The 14,421-nt window shown below is 49.0% G+C and overlaps 1 protein-coding gene across 5 annotated transcripts in view; it reads right to left on the bottom strand.

The window, feature by feature from the left end:
- Nucleotides 1-575: 575 nt before the first annotated feature.
- Nucleotides 576-14,421, bottom strand: part of SLC13A5 (solute carrier family 13 member 5) — a 29,583-nt gene continuing 15,737 nt past the window's right edge. Inside the window, exons 8-12 of one of the 5 annotated variants that reach the window (XM_055404165.2) lie at nucleotides 13,839-13,939; nucleotides 12,694-12,812; nucleotides 10,327-10,488; nucleotides 7,127-7,264; nucleotides 578-5,984 (exon numbers count right to left, since the gene is read on the bottom strand). In XM_055404165.2, the coding sequence (XP_055260140.1) occupies nucleotides 5,859-5,984; nucleotides 7,127-7,264; nucleotides 10,327-10,488; nucleotides 12,694-12,812; nucleotides 13,839-13,939 (646 nt within the window). In that variant the 3' untranslated portion in view covers nucleotides 578-5,858. Of the gene's footprint in view, nucleotides 5,985-7,126; nucleotides 7,265-10,326; nucleotides 10,489-12,693; nucleotides 12,813-13,838; nucleotides 13,940-14,421 lie in introns of all 5 variants that reach the window. The other 4 variants (XM_055404162.2, XM_055404166.2, XM_088828810.1 and 1 more) reach the window with 4 other exon arrangements.

The following is a 14,421-nucleotide window of genomic DNA, read 5'->3' as shown; positions in this document are numbered from 1 at the left end:
TGTTGTATATAGTGTGTACAATCACTGAATTGTGCACTTCAGATCTGTGTGATTCACTTCTCATTTTACCTCACTTTAAAAACAAAACTGGGAATTCCCTGGTGGTCTAGTGGTTAGGACTCGGTGCTTTCTCTGCCAGGGTTCTGGATTCAATCCCCAGTCAGGGAACTAGGATTCCACAAGCTGCAGTTCAGTTCAGTTCAGTTCAGTCACTCAGTTGTGTCCGACTCTCCGCGACCCCATGAATCACAGCACGCCAGGCCTCCCTGTCCATCACCAACTCCTGGAGTACACTCAAACCCACGTCCACAGAGTCGGTGATGCCATCCAGCCATCTCATTCTCCGTCGTCCCCTTCTCCTCCCGCCCCCAACCTTTCCCAACATCAGAGTCTTTTCCAGTGAGTCAACTCGTCGCATGAGGTGGCCAAAGTATTGCAGTTTCAGCTTTAGCATCAGTCCCTCCAATGAACATCCAGGATTGATCTCCTTTAGAATAGACTGGTTGGATCTCCTTGCAGTATAAGGGACTCTCAAGAGTCTTCTCCAGCACCACAGTTCAAAAGCATCGATTCTTCGGCGATCAGCTTTCTTCACAGTCCAACTCTCACATCCATACATGACCACGGGAAAAACCATTGCCTTGACTAGACGGACCTTGGTTGGCAAAGTAATGTCTCTGCTTTTTAATATACTATCAAAGTTGGTCATAACTTTCCTTCCAAGGAGCAAGCATCTTAAGCTGCAAGGAGCGGCCAAATGATAATAATTTTTAAAAATAAAAGCAAAATTAACTATTGAATGAGAGAGGCGGAGTCTAACTTCATATGTGCAGAATGGAATGATCTCTGAATAAATTAATGGGGAGGAATGGCAACAAGGACAGAAAATGTGTATAGTATGCTCCCAGATGTATTAAGGAAGACACCAGCATGCAAGATCATGGACATGGAGGGCTGATTGGACTAGGCCATTTAATATAAGGGACTTGAGCATCCACAGATTTTGGTACCCGGGGAATCCTGGAGCCAACCCTCAAGAGCTAACTATATATATATGTAACATGTCTGGAAGGACATGTAAGAAACTGTTGGACAAGTGTTGCCTTTCTGGAAGGGCCTGGAGGCCCCAAGGTCTGAAAGGGAGGGGCACGTCTCAGTGCTTTTTTGACCTGTTGGAATTTCTTTCACTGTGTTCATGTTAACTCTTTAGATATAAAAACTAGTTAAAATTTCCTGACTGGATAACAGGCTCTCCGGAGGTTGGGTTGTCATATTTCTCTACCCTTGGTAGCTGAAAAAGTGTGTGTGTTAGTCGCTCAGTTGTGTCCAGGTCTTTGCAAGTCTAGGACCGCAGCCTGCCAGGCTCCTCTGTCCATGGGATTCTCCAGGCAAGAATACTGTAGTAGGTTGCCATGCCCTCCTCCAGGTGGTCTTCTTGATCCAGGGATTGAACCCAGGTCTCCTGCATTGCAGGCAAATTCTTTACCTCTGAGCCACCAGGGAAGCTTTCTCTGGTAGCTGGAAGCAGAGACAAACCTGCTGTTCTATTACTGCCAGCAGTGGCATGCCTGTGTCTCTGAGAGTGGAAGTTGGCATGTGCAAAAGCCTATCAGAGAAGCTTCTGGAAGGCATGCGCAGGGCAGGGACGTGAGAACCTGAATCCTGGGTCAAGACACCATGGTAAATAAACCAAGTATCTATCTATCTGGGCACAAGGATATCAGCCATAAATGATAAGCTTTCTGTTGAAGAATATAGAAACTCATCGCATGACATGGAAGATTTATCATGATGAAAGTTTCTTTTAATGTGAAAAAATGCTTCATTGGTGGAAAGAAAACAAGGCTTTTAAGTTGATATTGGACCAAGGGAGAGAGTACCATAGAAGGAGTTCTGAGCTAAGAATAGGACTGCCAGGTGTAGTTTTTAAACAGACAATCCAGCGTTTGATCTTTATTTCCACAAACAAGAATATGCCATCAAGGGTCCTACCTGAGAATGTCTATATTCTTTTTGAGAACCGGACTCTGTGCCTCTGTGCTGACTCCCTGCAGAGCAACAGCTTCATTATCCATAATTTTTGTGCATTAGCAATGGTAGGGAGGAGACTTCACCTGCCAGGGAGATGCCCTGCTCACTGGCTTTGTCAGAGGAGGCCCTAAGGAAGTTCTCAGCTCAGAGGGACAGGGAAAGATCCCAATTCCAGGATCCAATAAGGAACCCTGGAATGCATAGGATCCTTGTGGAGTCTAAGTCCTTGGCAAAACAGTTCAGAGAGCAACACATATGGTCAGGATATGGGTTCAGCTCACCTTGGGCCCGTATGTCTGATGTGTGTTGAGGGAAATCAAGGGTCTTGGGTTGAACCTCTTGACAAAATGGGAGAGGCAAAATATCAATGGGGAAAAGCATTCAGAGTTTTCAGCAAATGGCTGAGACCCAGATGGGGGCAGGGAACGGGCCATGTAATAATAGACTTTAAGCTGAGACACCATGGGGCTGCACCTGGCCCAAGCAAGTGAAGCGTCAGTGGACTAAGGGTTGACATGACTTTGGGGAAAGGCCCTGACAGATGCTCTAGTCCAGCCCATCCCTGATGGAAGCTGAGGCCCAGAGAGTGGGCTTACTTATTCAGTATCTGACATCAGGACTGAGCTTGGTCCAGACTCTAGCCTCCTGAACCCAGACTGAGCTTGGTCAGACTCTAGCCTCCTGAACCAGTGGTTCTCCTGGAAGTGGAGGCAGAGGTGAAATTCTTGATCAAACACGAACGGAATGTGTTTCTACTGAATTCCATGGAAAGGGAGCCACTCAAGTAGCCTGGAATGAAGGCAGCCCTCTGAAAGAGTCATAATACCAGACCCTGCTTCATCACCTACCTGAGGGCTCCCAGCCTTTTTTTTTTTCCTCCTGCCAGACTCATATTTCGTAGTAGGTGGATATCTCTTGATTTCAGGAAACATAGGCCAATTTCCCAAGCCCAAAAGATGTGTCCTAATTGGTCTCATGGTATTCCAGTTCCCCTTTGTCAGTGATTGGCCTCAATGTGGGCATATGATTTAGTTCTGGCCCACAAGACATAAAAGGAGGGCTGTAGGGGCTTTCTGAGAAAACTTTTGCTCTCCTACTAAAAGTGGAAAATGCAGTAGGCACCATCAGCCCCCATCCCATACACCTGCCTTCAATGCAAGTGTATATAGTGTGAGAGTCAAGCGTGACAGTAAAGCCACAGTATCCTTAAGATGGCAGAGTGGATCATCAAGCCCGAGTCTTTGGTGGCCCAAGTGAGCTGCTGGTCCCATGCCAGCAACTGTCTAGCTCCTTGTTAAGTAGACATTAAATGCCCTTAATAGGATGCCATCATCGACTCAACGGACATGAGTTTGAGCAAACTCCAGGAGATGGTAAAGGACAGGGAAGCCTGGTACACTGCAGTCCACAGGGTCACAAAATAACTTGGACACGACTGAGCGACTGACTTATAATTTAAGTCACTGCTGGCTAGGTTTCCTCTTACTTGCAGCTGAAAGCAATCCAGATCGGCACTGGCCACAACTGTTAGTGCAACTCCAGCCAAGTTCAAGAGAAGCTGTTTAAAAACAGCCTTTGGTCAGCCTCCTTGACCTTGGAATCTGCTCTCCTGAAGCACCACCCAGCTTTCTTATCATTCCTCAATTAGATGAAACCTCCCCACCCTTTCCCCCACGCCACCACATCCTCCCCCATCAGCTCGGCCAGTCTTACTCATCCTTCACTGCCCACTTTAGATGACCTTCACTGACCTTGCTCACTTACCATCAGGCATGCATCTAATTGACCATACTGGTCATTTATTTACTAATCATGCTTGTGGTGGCCTGCTGTAGTGCCAGCACTGGACCCAGCAGGCTGTGCAAGTCCTCGGAGCCCTCACTGCGGGGGCAGGGGGGGCAGGCAGACATGTCAGCAGCAGCAGTGTAGGGAGCAGTGATAAAGGGGTGGTGCGGTTTCCCCTTGGTGGGAGAGCAGGTGGCCCATTTCCACGCTGCCCTCTCCAACCAAAGGCTTTGTTTCTTCGGGCAAAGACCAGCCCTATCTGTTCCAGGACAGCTCTGAGCCCATCTCAGAGGAGGCAGCAGCAAGGGGCTCTTGTTGATGATCCCTGAGCAGGCAGGGCCTTGGGTAGACCTGCTCTTGGTCACCTACCTTTCCCTACAGGCCCTACAAGGCCAAGGCCCTTAATGGCTAGAAGAAGCAGCAGTGGGCATAGAGGTGGCAGGTCTGAATCAGAACCTCAGCCACCACTAACTGGATGTGTGACTACTGGACACGATGTGGCCTCTCTGAACCCCAGTACTAATGAAAGACAGAGGAGGTTAATAGCACCTGCCTCTCTCACAGGCTGCAGCCAAGATTGAATGAGATCATTAGCAGGGTGCGGGGAGGCCTGGCACACTGGAAGTGGGCAGTGTGTAAGTGTTCATTCATCCACCCGCCCCTCCCCACCCCACCGTCCTGCACACGGCAGAAAGCCAGAGGCAGCCGGGTGCACCTTCCATTGGAGACAGGACGGTCAGGAATCACCCCACCGCAAGGAACCAGCTGGTATATGCTTGGTCCTTGAGTAGAGAGAGTGGGGGTCTCTAGGTTCCCAGATTTTCTCCTGCTCTGAAAAATACCATCAATGGTGCAGCACAGGAGGGAAAGAAAATTGGGTTGGTGGGCAAGAGGACAGCACTCTCTCAGGCTTCTCTCCCCGAGGCCACTCTGGAGTCTTGGTCCCACAGTTTCAGGTAGATTCATGCATGGGTAGGGGCTGTGTGCTTGGGGACCACTGGGCACTGCTGGTTTTCAGCAATGCTCTGTCAGTACCAGGCTTGGCTGCCAAGGCCAATCAGCAAAGGGAGATTTCCCCAGAGGAGCCCAAACTCCGGCCCAACAGACAGACTCTGAAGGAAGCCTGATCTTGGTAGTTTGCAGCTATCCATCCCCCTGCGCCTGCAGGTGAGGGTTGACCTAGGTCTCCAGCTATGGGCCCAAAGGAGCCTATATGTAATGTGACCACCACCCACATATAGTGTGGCCCCAGCCATCACGGGGCAGGAAAGCATCTTCTGGAAGAGACAACCTAACCTGCAGGGAAGGATCCCAATAAATATCAGCCAGACCATGAAGGGGTCTGAGGAGGTGTCCTGCAGAGCTGGGGAGGGGGTCTAAATCATCAGTTACAATCGAGCAGATTACAAGTGGGGTGCAGCAGGCGGTATCATCCGGAAGTTAGCAACTCAAGTTCCTCATCCTTGAGTATGGTAGTGGCACCATACTCCCAGTGGTCCCAGGAGGCTCTCATTCCCACTCTCACTCTAGCAGTGGGGAGCTGCCCAGGACCAGACACTCCATCCCTGGGCTGTGGACTGACCCCGTCTAGTGCCAGGAGGGATCCAATGCAGCCTAAGGGAAGCTGGGAGAGGCACGGGACCTGGAAGGTTGTTTTCTCACCTCCCAAGCTGGGATCTGATTCCCATGGGGATGACAAGTGAACCCCAGAGCCCAGCCCTGGGGGGCCAGCTCGAGGCTGAGTGGGGACGGGATCCTGACCATCTCAGAGGTGATGGCAGGCCCCCAGCAAAGATGGACACCAGCAGACTCATGGCAGGCTCCCTTCACTTCGGAGCCTGCCCTCTCAAAGCCCATCCCCAGCTGAGACCCCAGGCCTGGAGGAAGAGTTGGCCTGTCGGCTGGGTCTCCGTAGGGTGTGGGCATCATGGGGTCACTTTGGGACATGAACCCCAAAGCTCTGTGGCAAGTCATACTGGAAGGTTCAAGAGTCCTTGGGAGGGTGGGGGCCATGGGCACAGTCTTGCAACTCTTCCAAAGTCTCAATGTGCTGTCACATTAGCCCAGTCAGGGAATTGGTCCAAGTCAAATATGACCCGTCCCCAGGTGTTGATTGCCAAAAATGCACAGGTGATTCCAATGACGTTCATTATTAGTCCTGTTTTCATCTGGAAAAGAACAGGGTCAAAGTTAGCACACTTGGGTCTGCCAGGCTGTCAGAACAAAGGTGAGTGGGACACAGGGATCCGTGCTCTGGAGAAGGGAAGCAAAGCTGTTGGTTGGGCCTCCCGTCCCCAGGCCAGGCTCTGTCCTCAACCCAACCCCAGGCAGAGTAACTTCACATCCAGTACGAGTCATCACTGCTCAAATCAGCCTGGGAAACAGGCAGGACAGGCAGACTCTCCAGGCCCACTGGGACGCCCGGAAAACTGGGACTTGGGGAGGCAAGCGAGTTACCCAGGAGCCCTGGTGCAGGGCTCACCCCAGTGCCTTCACCCGCCCACAGATGCACACCGGCCTTTCCAGAGCCTGAGCTGCCTTCTTTGCGTGGTCACTAACCACTGTCCTCAAACCCTGTGGCAGATTTTTCACTGCGGATCAGAATTGAGCCTGCCGTTCCTGGTTTCTGGGACCACCCTCTGTGTGAGAATGCCCCATGGAGTCCCAAAGATACCCAGCGGCGGTGTTGAAATAACTGGCACCTGACTGGGCCGGGGGACGTTCCCTCTTCACTCGCTGCCCCTGTTTGCACACTGGCCTCTCCCCATTCTGCAGCTGCAGACCTGCCCTCCTTCTGCCAGAAGAGTCCCTCCTTTGGCTGCATTTGTTTCTAGGGCAGCATCTGCTCCTCCCAGGCAGTGGTGTCCCATCCCCAAGCCCCGCTCCCCACCCACCCGTCGCCACCGCCTCCATCTATAGCCTCTGTCAGTCTCTTTGGCTGCCATTCGTGTTTCCCCTATTCTTCAGGCTCACCCCTCCTGACTCTCCTCTTGGGTTCTTGCTAATTTGTGAAGTCTATGTTGACCAAATGGGACCCCCACCCTCACCCGCTCCAAGTGCTCAGTGAAGGTTCCCCTGATAGCTGCTCGAGCACCTCCAAATGGGAGATTCTGTAACCCACCTCTCAGCTTTGGGAGACAGAACAGTCTATGAAATAAGAGATGGTGTTAGAAAAGAAGAAAAAGTTGCCTATAAGTGCAAAGAAGGAGTTAGGTCTGGACATTTGGTCCCAAACTGTTTAACATCACAGGGCATCCCTCAAGACCAAAGGATCATAGCTGATGGGAGTGAACAAAAGAGGCAGCGTTACCATGTCGGAAACCTTGAGGTGTCCATAGGAAAATACGATGGCGTTAGGCGGGGTAGCCACGGGCAACATGAAGGCAAAGGATGAACTCAGCGTACAGGGGATCATGACGTACAGTGGGTTGAGGCCAATGGAACGTGACTGGGGAAAAACACAGCACCACAATGTCACAGATGCAGAAAACAAAGCTCCCGGGACCATCAGTCTGAAAAGCATTTCCCTAACATACTAAGCTCGTTCCTACCTCTGTGCTTTTGTCCTGCTGGGTCCGCTACCCTTTGCCACACCTGGCTAGTAACTCTGCTGGACCCTGAAGGCTAAACTCCCCAACACGCCTTTTTGAAGCCCCTTGATTCATTCAACATATATTTCTTGGGCACCTACTATACGCCAGAGACTGTGCTGGATGCTCCTGCCGCCCATGTGTGCCAGTCTGTCTGTCCTGATACAGACAGAGAGAGCCGGGAGGGTAGGAACCACGTCTCTCACCTGTGTATGTGCCTCAGTGTGTATGTGTTTCTATACACATTTGGGTTCATTTTGCATTTGGAATTTGGTATCTATCTTTTTTACTCTAAAGCTTAACATTCAGCCATACCTACTCTGTCTAGCACAGAGTAGACAGATGCCCATAAATATTTGTTGAATAAATCGTGATATAATTTGTAATGTCTGTCAATATCTACCAAAGTGAATACTCCATCATGTGGATCTACGTGCACTTGAGGGCACACATACATGCAGAGCTGTTCCGTGCAATTTTGTAACAGCAAAACACACAGGAAATGGTCTCAACAGCCATCAATAGCAGGATGGTCAAATAAAACACATATATACAAACAATGGAATCGTTTGCAGCTGTAAAAAATTGAGTAGGTTTTATATTTTAAGAGTAGAATGATCTCTAACATGTATAAGATTTAATATATTAAGGTGCAGAACATGACTATGAAATGCCATTTTTTAAAAAGAGAATGTGTGTGCATGCTTACATGTGTATGTGTGTGTTACACATCCAGAACGATATCTAAGAAATTAGTAATAAGAGTTATCTCTAGGGAGGAGGCTAGAGAGTAAGGGTCTGTATGCTCTTTGTACTATTAGACATTTTCCAGCCATGTGTATGTATACATTTTCAGCTTTGAAAAATTACATGTCCCCATTTTATGAAGTATCCTTCAAGACTATGATTTTTTAATGACTTGATAGTATTCCATTGTATGAATATATGATAACTTAATTTCACCCATCTCCTACTATTATGGAAGTATTTTTTATCACAATTCTGTGATGTGCATCTTTATAGTATACACTTGTAAGCATCTCTAATGATTTTCCTAAGATAGACTCCTGAACATAAAATTCCCAGAGTCAAGGAGTATGAGAGGGTTTCAGGTTACAGTTCCTGTGAGTAAACAGGTCTTGGAAAAGGCCGTGCCAGTTGCATTCCTCTAGGATAACTAAGAGGAACCAATTTCCTTCCTGGTTTCCCCCGTGATATGTGCACCCCACGTGTCTCTGGACCCAGCTGGGAAGTCACCACCTTCCCCTTGCCCACATGTGGTGCTGAGCCAGGATTGTGAGGCCTGTGGGGAATCTAACTCAGGGCTTCTGATTCTAGAAAAGCTTGTTTCCGAAAGGCCTGACCACCCACTCCAATGAAGACCCCCATTTATCTGACTGGTCTGGGAGTGAAAGCCAGGCCTCTGAGTGGAGGGAGTCCTCACTCCTGCATGACCAACATCAAAAGAGGCTCCGTGGCATCTTTTCATTTTGGGCCACCTGCTGAGGGGTGGGGGAGATGGGCCACCTGCTCTTCCTAACTCTTCCATCTTCACTTGGAAAAAAAGGAGAAAGTCACTTGAGTTTGCTTTGTATACACATGGACACCCTGGCAACTGAATGAACATTTACCAACTTCAGTCCTGTGCTGAGGCCTTTGTAAGTCTGTCCTCTGAACTCTAGAGCATCAAAGGGTAGTGAGCCCCAGCTTCTCCCAGGCTCATTTCCCATCTACAGAGAGTTTTCATAGGCCTCATCCTACTTGACCCTCAGCACACGCCTAGGAGAAAGAACTTGAGTGATGTGTTTGGAAGATCCTGAGCTTGAACTCAGGTCTTCTGACTCTAAACCTAGGCCTTTTTCTGTGCCACCTTCAGTTGGTACTGCTATGTGATGAGTGACAGAAGGAAATGCAAGAAAAGATGGCAGTCAAGCTTCCTATATACTCTGCTTTCCTCTCAGGCCCAACTCAAAACTATGCTTGCCCAGAGAACACAGTTCTTTAGCCTGACACTCAGCACCCTCATTCACAAGCTCTCTAGGCTCAGTGCACACTGCTTCACGATACCTGACTTGCCAAGCAGGGCTTCTGGGAGTTTTCAGTCATGCAACCATTTCCTTTACATGGGCTTTGTCCAGTTGGGTCCTCTGTGCCTTTGTCCTGCTGGGTCCACTATCCTTTGCCACTACCTAGGCCTACCTTGGAGAAGGCAATGGCAACCCACTCCAGTACTCTTGCCTGGAAAATCCCATGGACGGAGGAGCCCAGTAGGCTGCAGTCCATGGGGTCACAAAGAGTCTGACATGACTGAGCGACTTCGCTTTCACTTTTCATTTTCATGCATTGGAGAAGGAAATAGCAACCCACTCCAGTGTTCCTGCCTGGAGAATCCCAGGGATGGGGAGCCTGGTGGGCTGCCATCTATGGGGTCGCACAGAGTTGGACATGACTGAAGCTACTTAGCAGCAGCAGCAGCAGGCCTATCTAAGATGCCACTACTCCATCTTCGCAGAACGTCCTCTCCTCTCCCACCATCCCCAGGTTCCAGTTCCCCCAAGATCTCTTCCAGTGGTGTCCCCTGTCCTGCAGGCCTCCCGCTCACCTGTGCTACATTCTGAGAGATGCTCTATCATTCCCCTGTGGCATCCTTGGTGCAAGCCCTGCCTCCTGAGCTTGAGAAATAATCAATTACATTTATAAACAAATTTAGAGGACCTGGTTCCTGCTGAGCACTTTGGGTCAGCACAGAGGATACCAAGAAGAATCAGCAAAGCACTGAGGGCAGGACCAGGGCCAGCAAGGGCTCAGGGACCTGGGTCTCCAAAGCCTAGCTAGGCTTGGGCCCCTGATGTCACTGCCTCTCTGGGGACCTAGTCAGCTTCCCATGAAATGATGACTCTCCCCCAGCCGAGTTACTTACCATGGAGGCAAAGATGGGCAGGAACAGGGTGGTGGTGGCCACATTGCTCGTGCACTCGGTGAGCACAGCAATGAGTGAGGACATGATCAAGGTGATGGCTGTCGGGGACACAGTGTGCAAGGGCTCCATCTGCTTCCCCATCCATTCTGACAGCCCCGAAGCCTAGGAAGCACAGGGAGGGTAGTCACCACAGGGCTACTGGCTCACAGTTCCTCCAGAGCCTGGAGGGAACTTCATCTTTCTCCGAGGAGCTCAAACCAGACTTCACTTCCAATTCTCTTTCTCTGAATACGTGCCGTGCGTGCTGTCATCCATGCCCACAGTCTCAACCTCCAACCTCACTCTGCTGTCTCTGAAATCTGTGTCTCCAGCCCAGCTGGTCTACTGTCTGGATTTCCACCCAGATGTCCCAGGAGCATGTCAGACTCAACACGACCCAACCTGAATTCACCCTCTCTGGCCCAGCATCTGCTCCCCCTGGGCTGCCCAGCTCCGTGACTAGACTCACCCAACCTAGAAGGCGGAGGAGTCATCTTGGGGTCTCTCTCCCCCTTATTCTTTATGCCCGGTGACCATGTCACCCAAAACATCTCAAGTCTATCATCTCCTTTCAGTCTCCCACAGTTCTTGAAGATTAACAGAATGATTTGAGCCAGAAACTGGGGAATTTATATTTGGGGCTTTAGGCTGAGAATAGATTGTCCAGGGAGAGAATGAAAAGTGAACAGAAAAGAGGCTAAGGATAGAACCTTTGGGAACACTCACATTTATTGGAGAATAGAGGAAAAGTCAGCATAGGAGGCAGAGCAGAAACAGCCAGAGTTAAAAGTAGGAGAGAATGATATCTTGGGGACGAAAAGAGGAAAGCGTTTCAAGGAGGAGAGAGTTTCCATGGAGTCCAGTGTTCTGAGGCTGTGTTAGATGAAGGCTACACAGCATCTTCTGGGTCTTCCCCGAGCCCCGCCCTTCTTAGGCCTCCACTCCAGACATCCAAGAGAGCTTTCCTAATTTCAGATTTGACCAAGTCACTCTCTGGCTTCAACCCTTCAGTAGCTGCCACCACTTTCAGAATAGAGTCCACACTCCTTATCTTGACCCTCAGTGAAGCAGTTTCTGGAAGGTAACACCAGCCTTATTATCTTCTGCTATTCTTCAGCTAGATTATTTCACACCTACTTATTTACTTGGGTGTCACTTCTTTCTGAAATGCTCTTCCAGATATGCCCCCCACCCCACCCCCCAGGATGGGAAATCCTCAAAAAGAGACTGCATCTCAATCTCCTCTGTAATTCCTATGCCTGACCTAACATAGACATAGTAGGAAGGTTTGATGATGAATGAATGAGAGATGAATAGATGGATGAATGACTGGACAGAGAAGTGACTAAATGGATGGATATGTTCATCAAAAAAAAAGAAACAGCTATGAACCCACTACTCGCCAGGCTGTCCTAGATGCTGAGCAAACAGCAATAGTAAGATAGACCAGGTTTATCTATAACATTCTATTCCCGGATGGATGGACAGATGCACAGATGGATGAACAGACGGATGAAGGACAGCAGCACCGAGGTGGCTCATCCCCTCCCCCTCTAGCTCATTTCTTCCCTATTAGGGAAGGAGGGAGGGAAGAAAGTTGCATTTTGGAGGGTTCCATTCCGTTCCATCGCTCAGTCGTGTCCGACTCTTTGCGACCCCGTGGACTGTAGCCTACCAGGCTTCTCTGTCCATGGGATTCTCCAGGCAAGAATATTGGAGTGGGTTACCATTTCCTTCTCCAGGGGATCTTCCCAACCCAGGGATCGACCGGGTCTCCCACATTGGAGGCAGACGCTTTAAACTCTGAGCCACCAAGGAAGCCCATTTTGGAGGGTATTTTCTTCCAAATACTGTTCTCTTCCAATGTCACTACATACCTCGCTAGAGAACAAATTTCTAAATGGCAACTGTATCAACAAAAGAGGTCAGCAGGTAGATGAAGCAAAGGAAATGGTGGAACTATTCACAAAGATTTGAAAGAAAGATTTGCCTTGAATAAATCAAAGCAGAGATCACTATTCCCACAGCCCCCCAGGAGACATCCCAGCGTCCCCCGCCTCTCTTGGCTAACCACAATCGCTCACTCATCTCTGAAATCAGAGAGAATTCTGTCTGTTCCAGGTACTACGCATGATGCAGGGTTTGCAGATGACAAGGCAGAGGCACTGAAATGTGCAATTATGTGGAGGAGACAGACACAGAAACACAGAGGCAGAGCCCTGGGGTGCTGGGAAGGAGGGGTGCAGAGGCTCTCAGCTGCCCTCCTGGTGAAGGCGGAGGCTCTATGCAGCCCCCACCCTGCCCCCACCCTGGCAGTGGAGAAGTTACCTCGCACCCTTTAGCCACAGCGAAGCCGCCCCCCAGGAGAAGCACGATCCCCCAGGGCACTTTCTCCTGGGCCACCTTCCAATTCAGCAGTGGGGGTGGGTAGAATGGAGTTTTCCTTTCTGAGAAGAGACGATAAACACACACACATACATTAGGAATTCCAGTGGTGGTCCAGTGGTCAGGACCCTGCGCTTTCACTGCTGATGGCATGGGTTCAATCCCTGGTCGGGAAGCTAAGATTCCACAAGCTGCATGGCACAGCCAAAAAAAAAAGTCACACACAACCCAGAGCAGCATTAGCAAACAAAAGAGATAAACGTGATCTCATCAAGGGGGCATGAAAGCCTGCAAGGACAATGAGTACCATCTCATAGCTGTAAATCAGCTAAAATTTACAGTAATCACTACACTGACTGCTAGTAAAGACATGATGTATTAAAGCTATTATATGCTCTGGTAGCATTATAAATTGGTACAGCCTGTTTGAAAAGCAATTTCCCAATACATTTTAAAAGTCTTTAAGACATATATACTCTTTTACCCCAGCACCATCACTGCTAGAAATTTATCCTAAAGAAGAAACACCCTCAAAGAAAAAGCGATATATACAAAAGCATTCATTTATAATAATGAAACATTCAAAATAGCCAGAATGCTCCATAACAGGGGAATGGTTACAGCCCCCTGATACAATATAATGTCATAATTAAGAAAATAAATTTGAAGACTGCAACAGTAACAGGAAATGTTTATAGAATAACTACAAACAAAAACATGAAAACAAAATCCAACAGAGGAAACAGATTGAAATATGTTTTGATTATAGCTGTATAATATCTGTATGCATATTAACAAAAACTGGGAGGGAGAGAAACCCCCAAAATACTGATGGCATCATGGGAAATCCCTTTCTGTTCCTCTTATAAAATAAGATTTCAAATGCTTAAAAAGCAAAAGAAGAGGTCTTGCACTAAACAATACCCAGGGCAGTCTTGGAAAACACCCAGTGCCCAGACTCTGTAATCTAGCCAGGCCTTTGCTACAGGGTGAGGTTTTCTCCCTCCTGGGCCCAGGGAACCTCATGGAGACCCTTTGCTGCCAAGGCCCCAACCCTGATGAATGGGAGGCCAGGACAGGAGCCTTACCTTCCTCAGTCTGGCTGCAGAAGTTGAACTTGGGCTTCTGCGAAGGCATGATGAATAGCAAGATGGCCACAAAGATGGCCACAGTGGCATCGGAGGCATACCTGGGCAGGGACAAGCACATAGGATTAGCCCAGCTTGGCTGGAGTGGCAGTCACACCACGAACATGCTCTGTGTCTGAATGCTCCTACGTGAGGAAGCTGGCTCCTCTGAGAAAGAAAACGGATACTCCGGACTTCCCTGGTGGTCCAGTGGCTAAGACCCTGCGCTCCCAATGCAGGGGGCCTGGGTTCAATTCCTGGTCGGGGAACTAGATCCCACATGCTGCAACTAAAGCCAAATAAATAAATAATAAAAATGAAAAGAAAGAAAAAAGAAAAGAAAGAAAACTGATACCCCAAAGGCCAAGATCAGGGGTGCTGAGATAAACTGAATCCAGGCTGGAAACCAAGACACCTACATTCTTGGCTTGGCTCTGCCACCATCTTTGAGTGACCCTGAGTGACTCATTTCCCTCTCTCAGCCTGTGTTCCTGTGTAGGTGAACTTTGGGCGCTCTTTTCAACCAGATTTTCTGGATTCTGGG

This window comes from Moschus berezovskii, chromosome 20, assembly GCF_049115385.1.
Source record: "Moschus berezovskii isolate FMDL1 chromosome 20, NW_MosBer_1.0, whole genome shotgun sequence".
NCBI classification, from domain to species: domain Eukaryota; kingdom Metazoa; phylum Chordata; class Mammalia; order Artiodactyla; family Moschidae; genus Moschus; species Moschus berezovskii.
The sequence above is the reverse complement of the archived record's forward strand: the minus strand, read 5'-3'. Positions and strand labels throughout refer to the sequence as shown.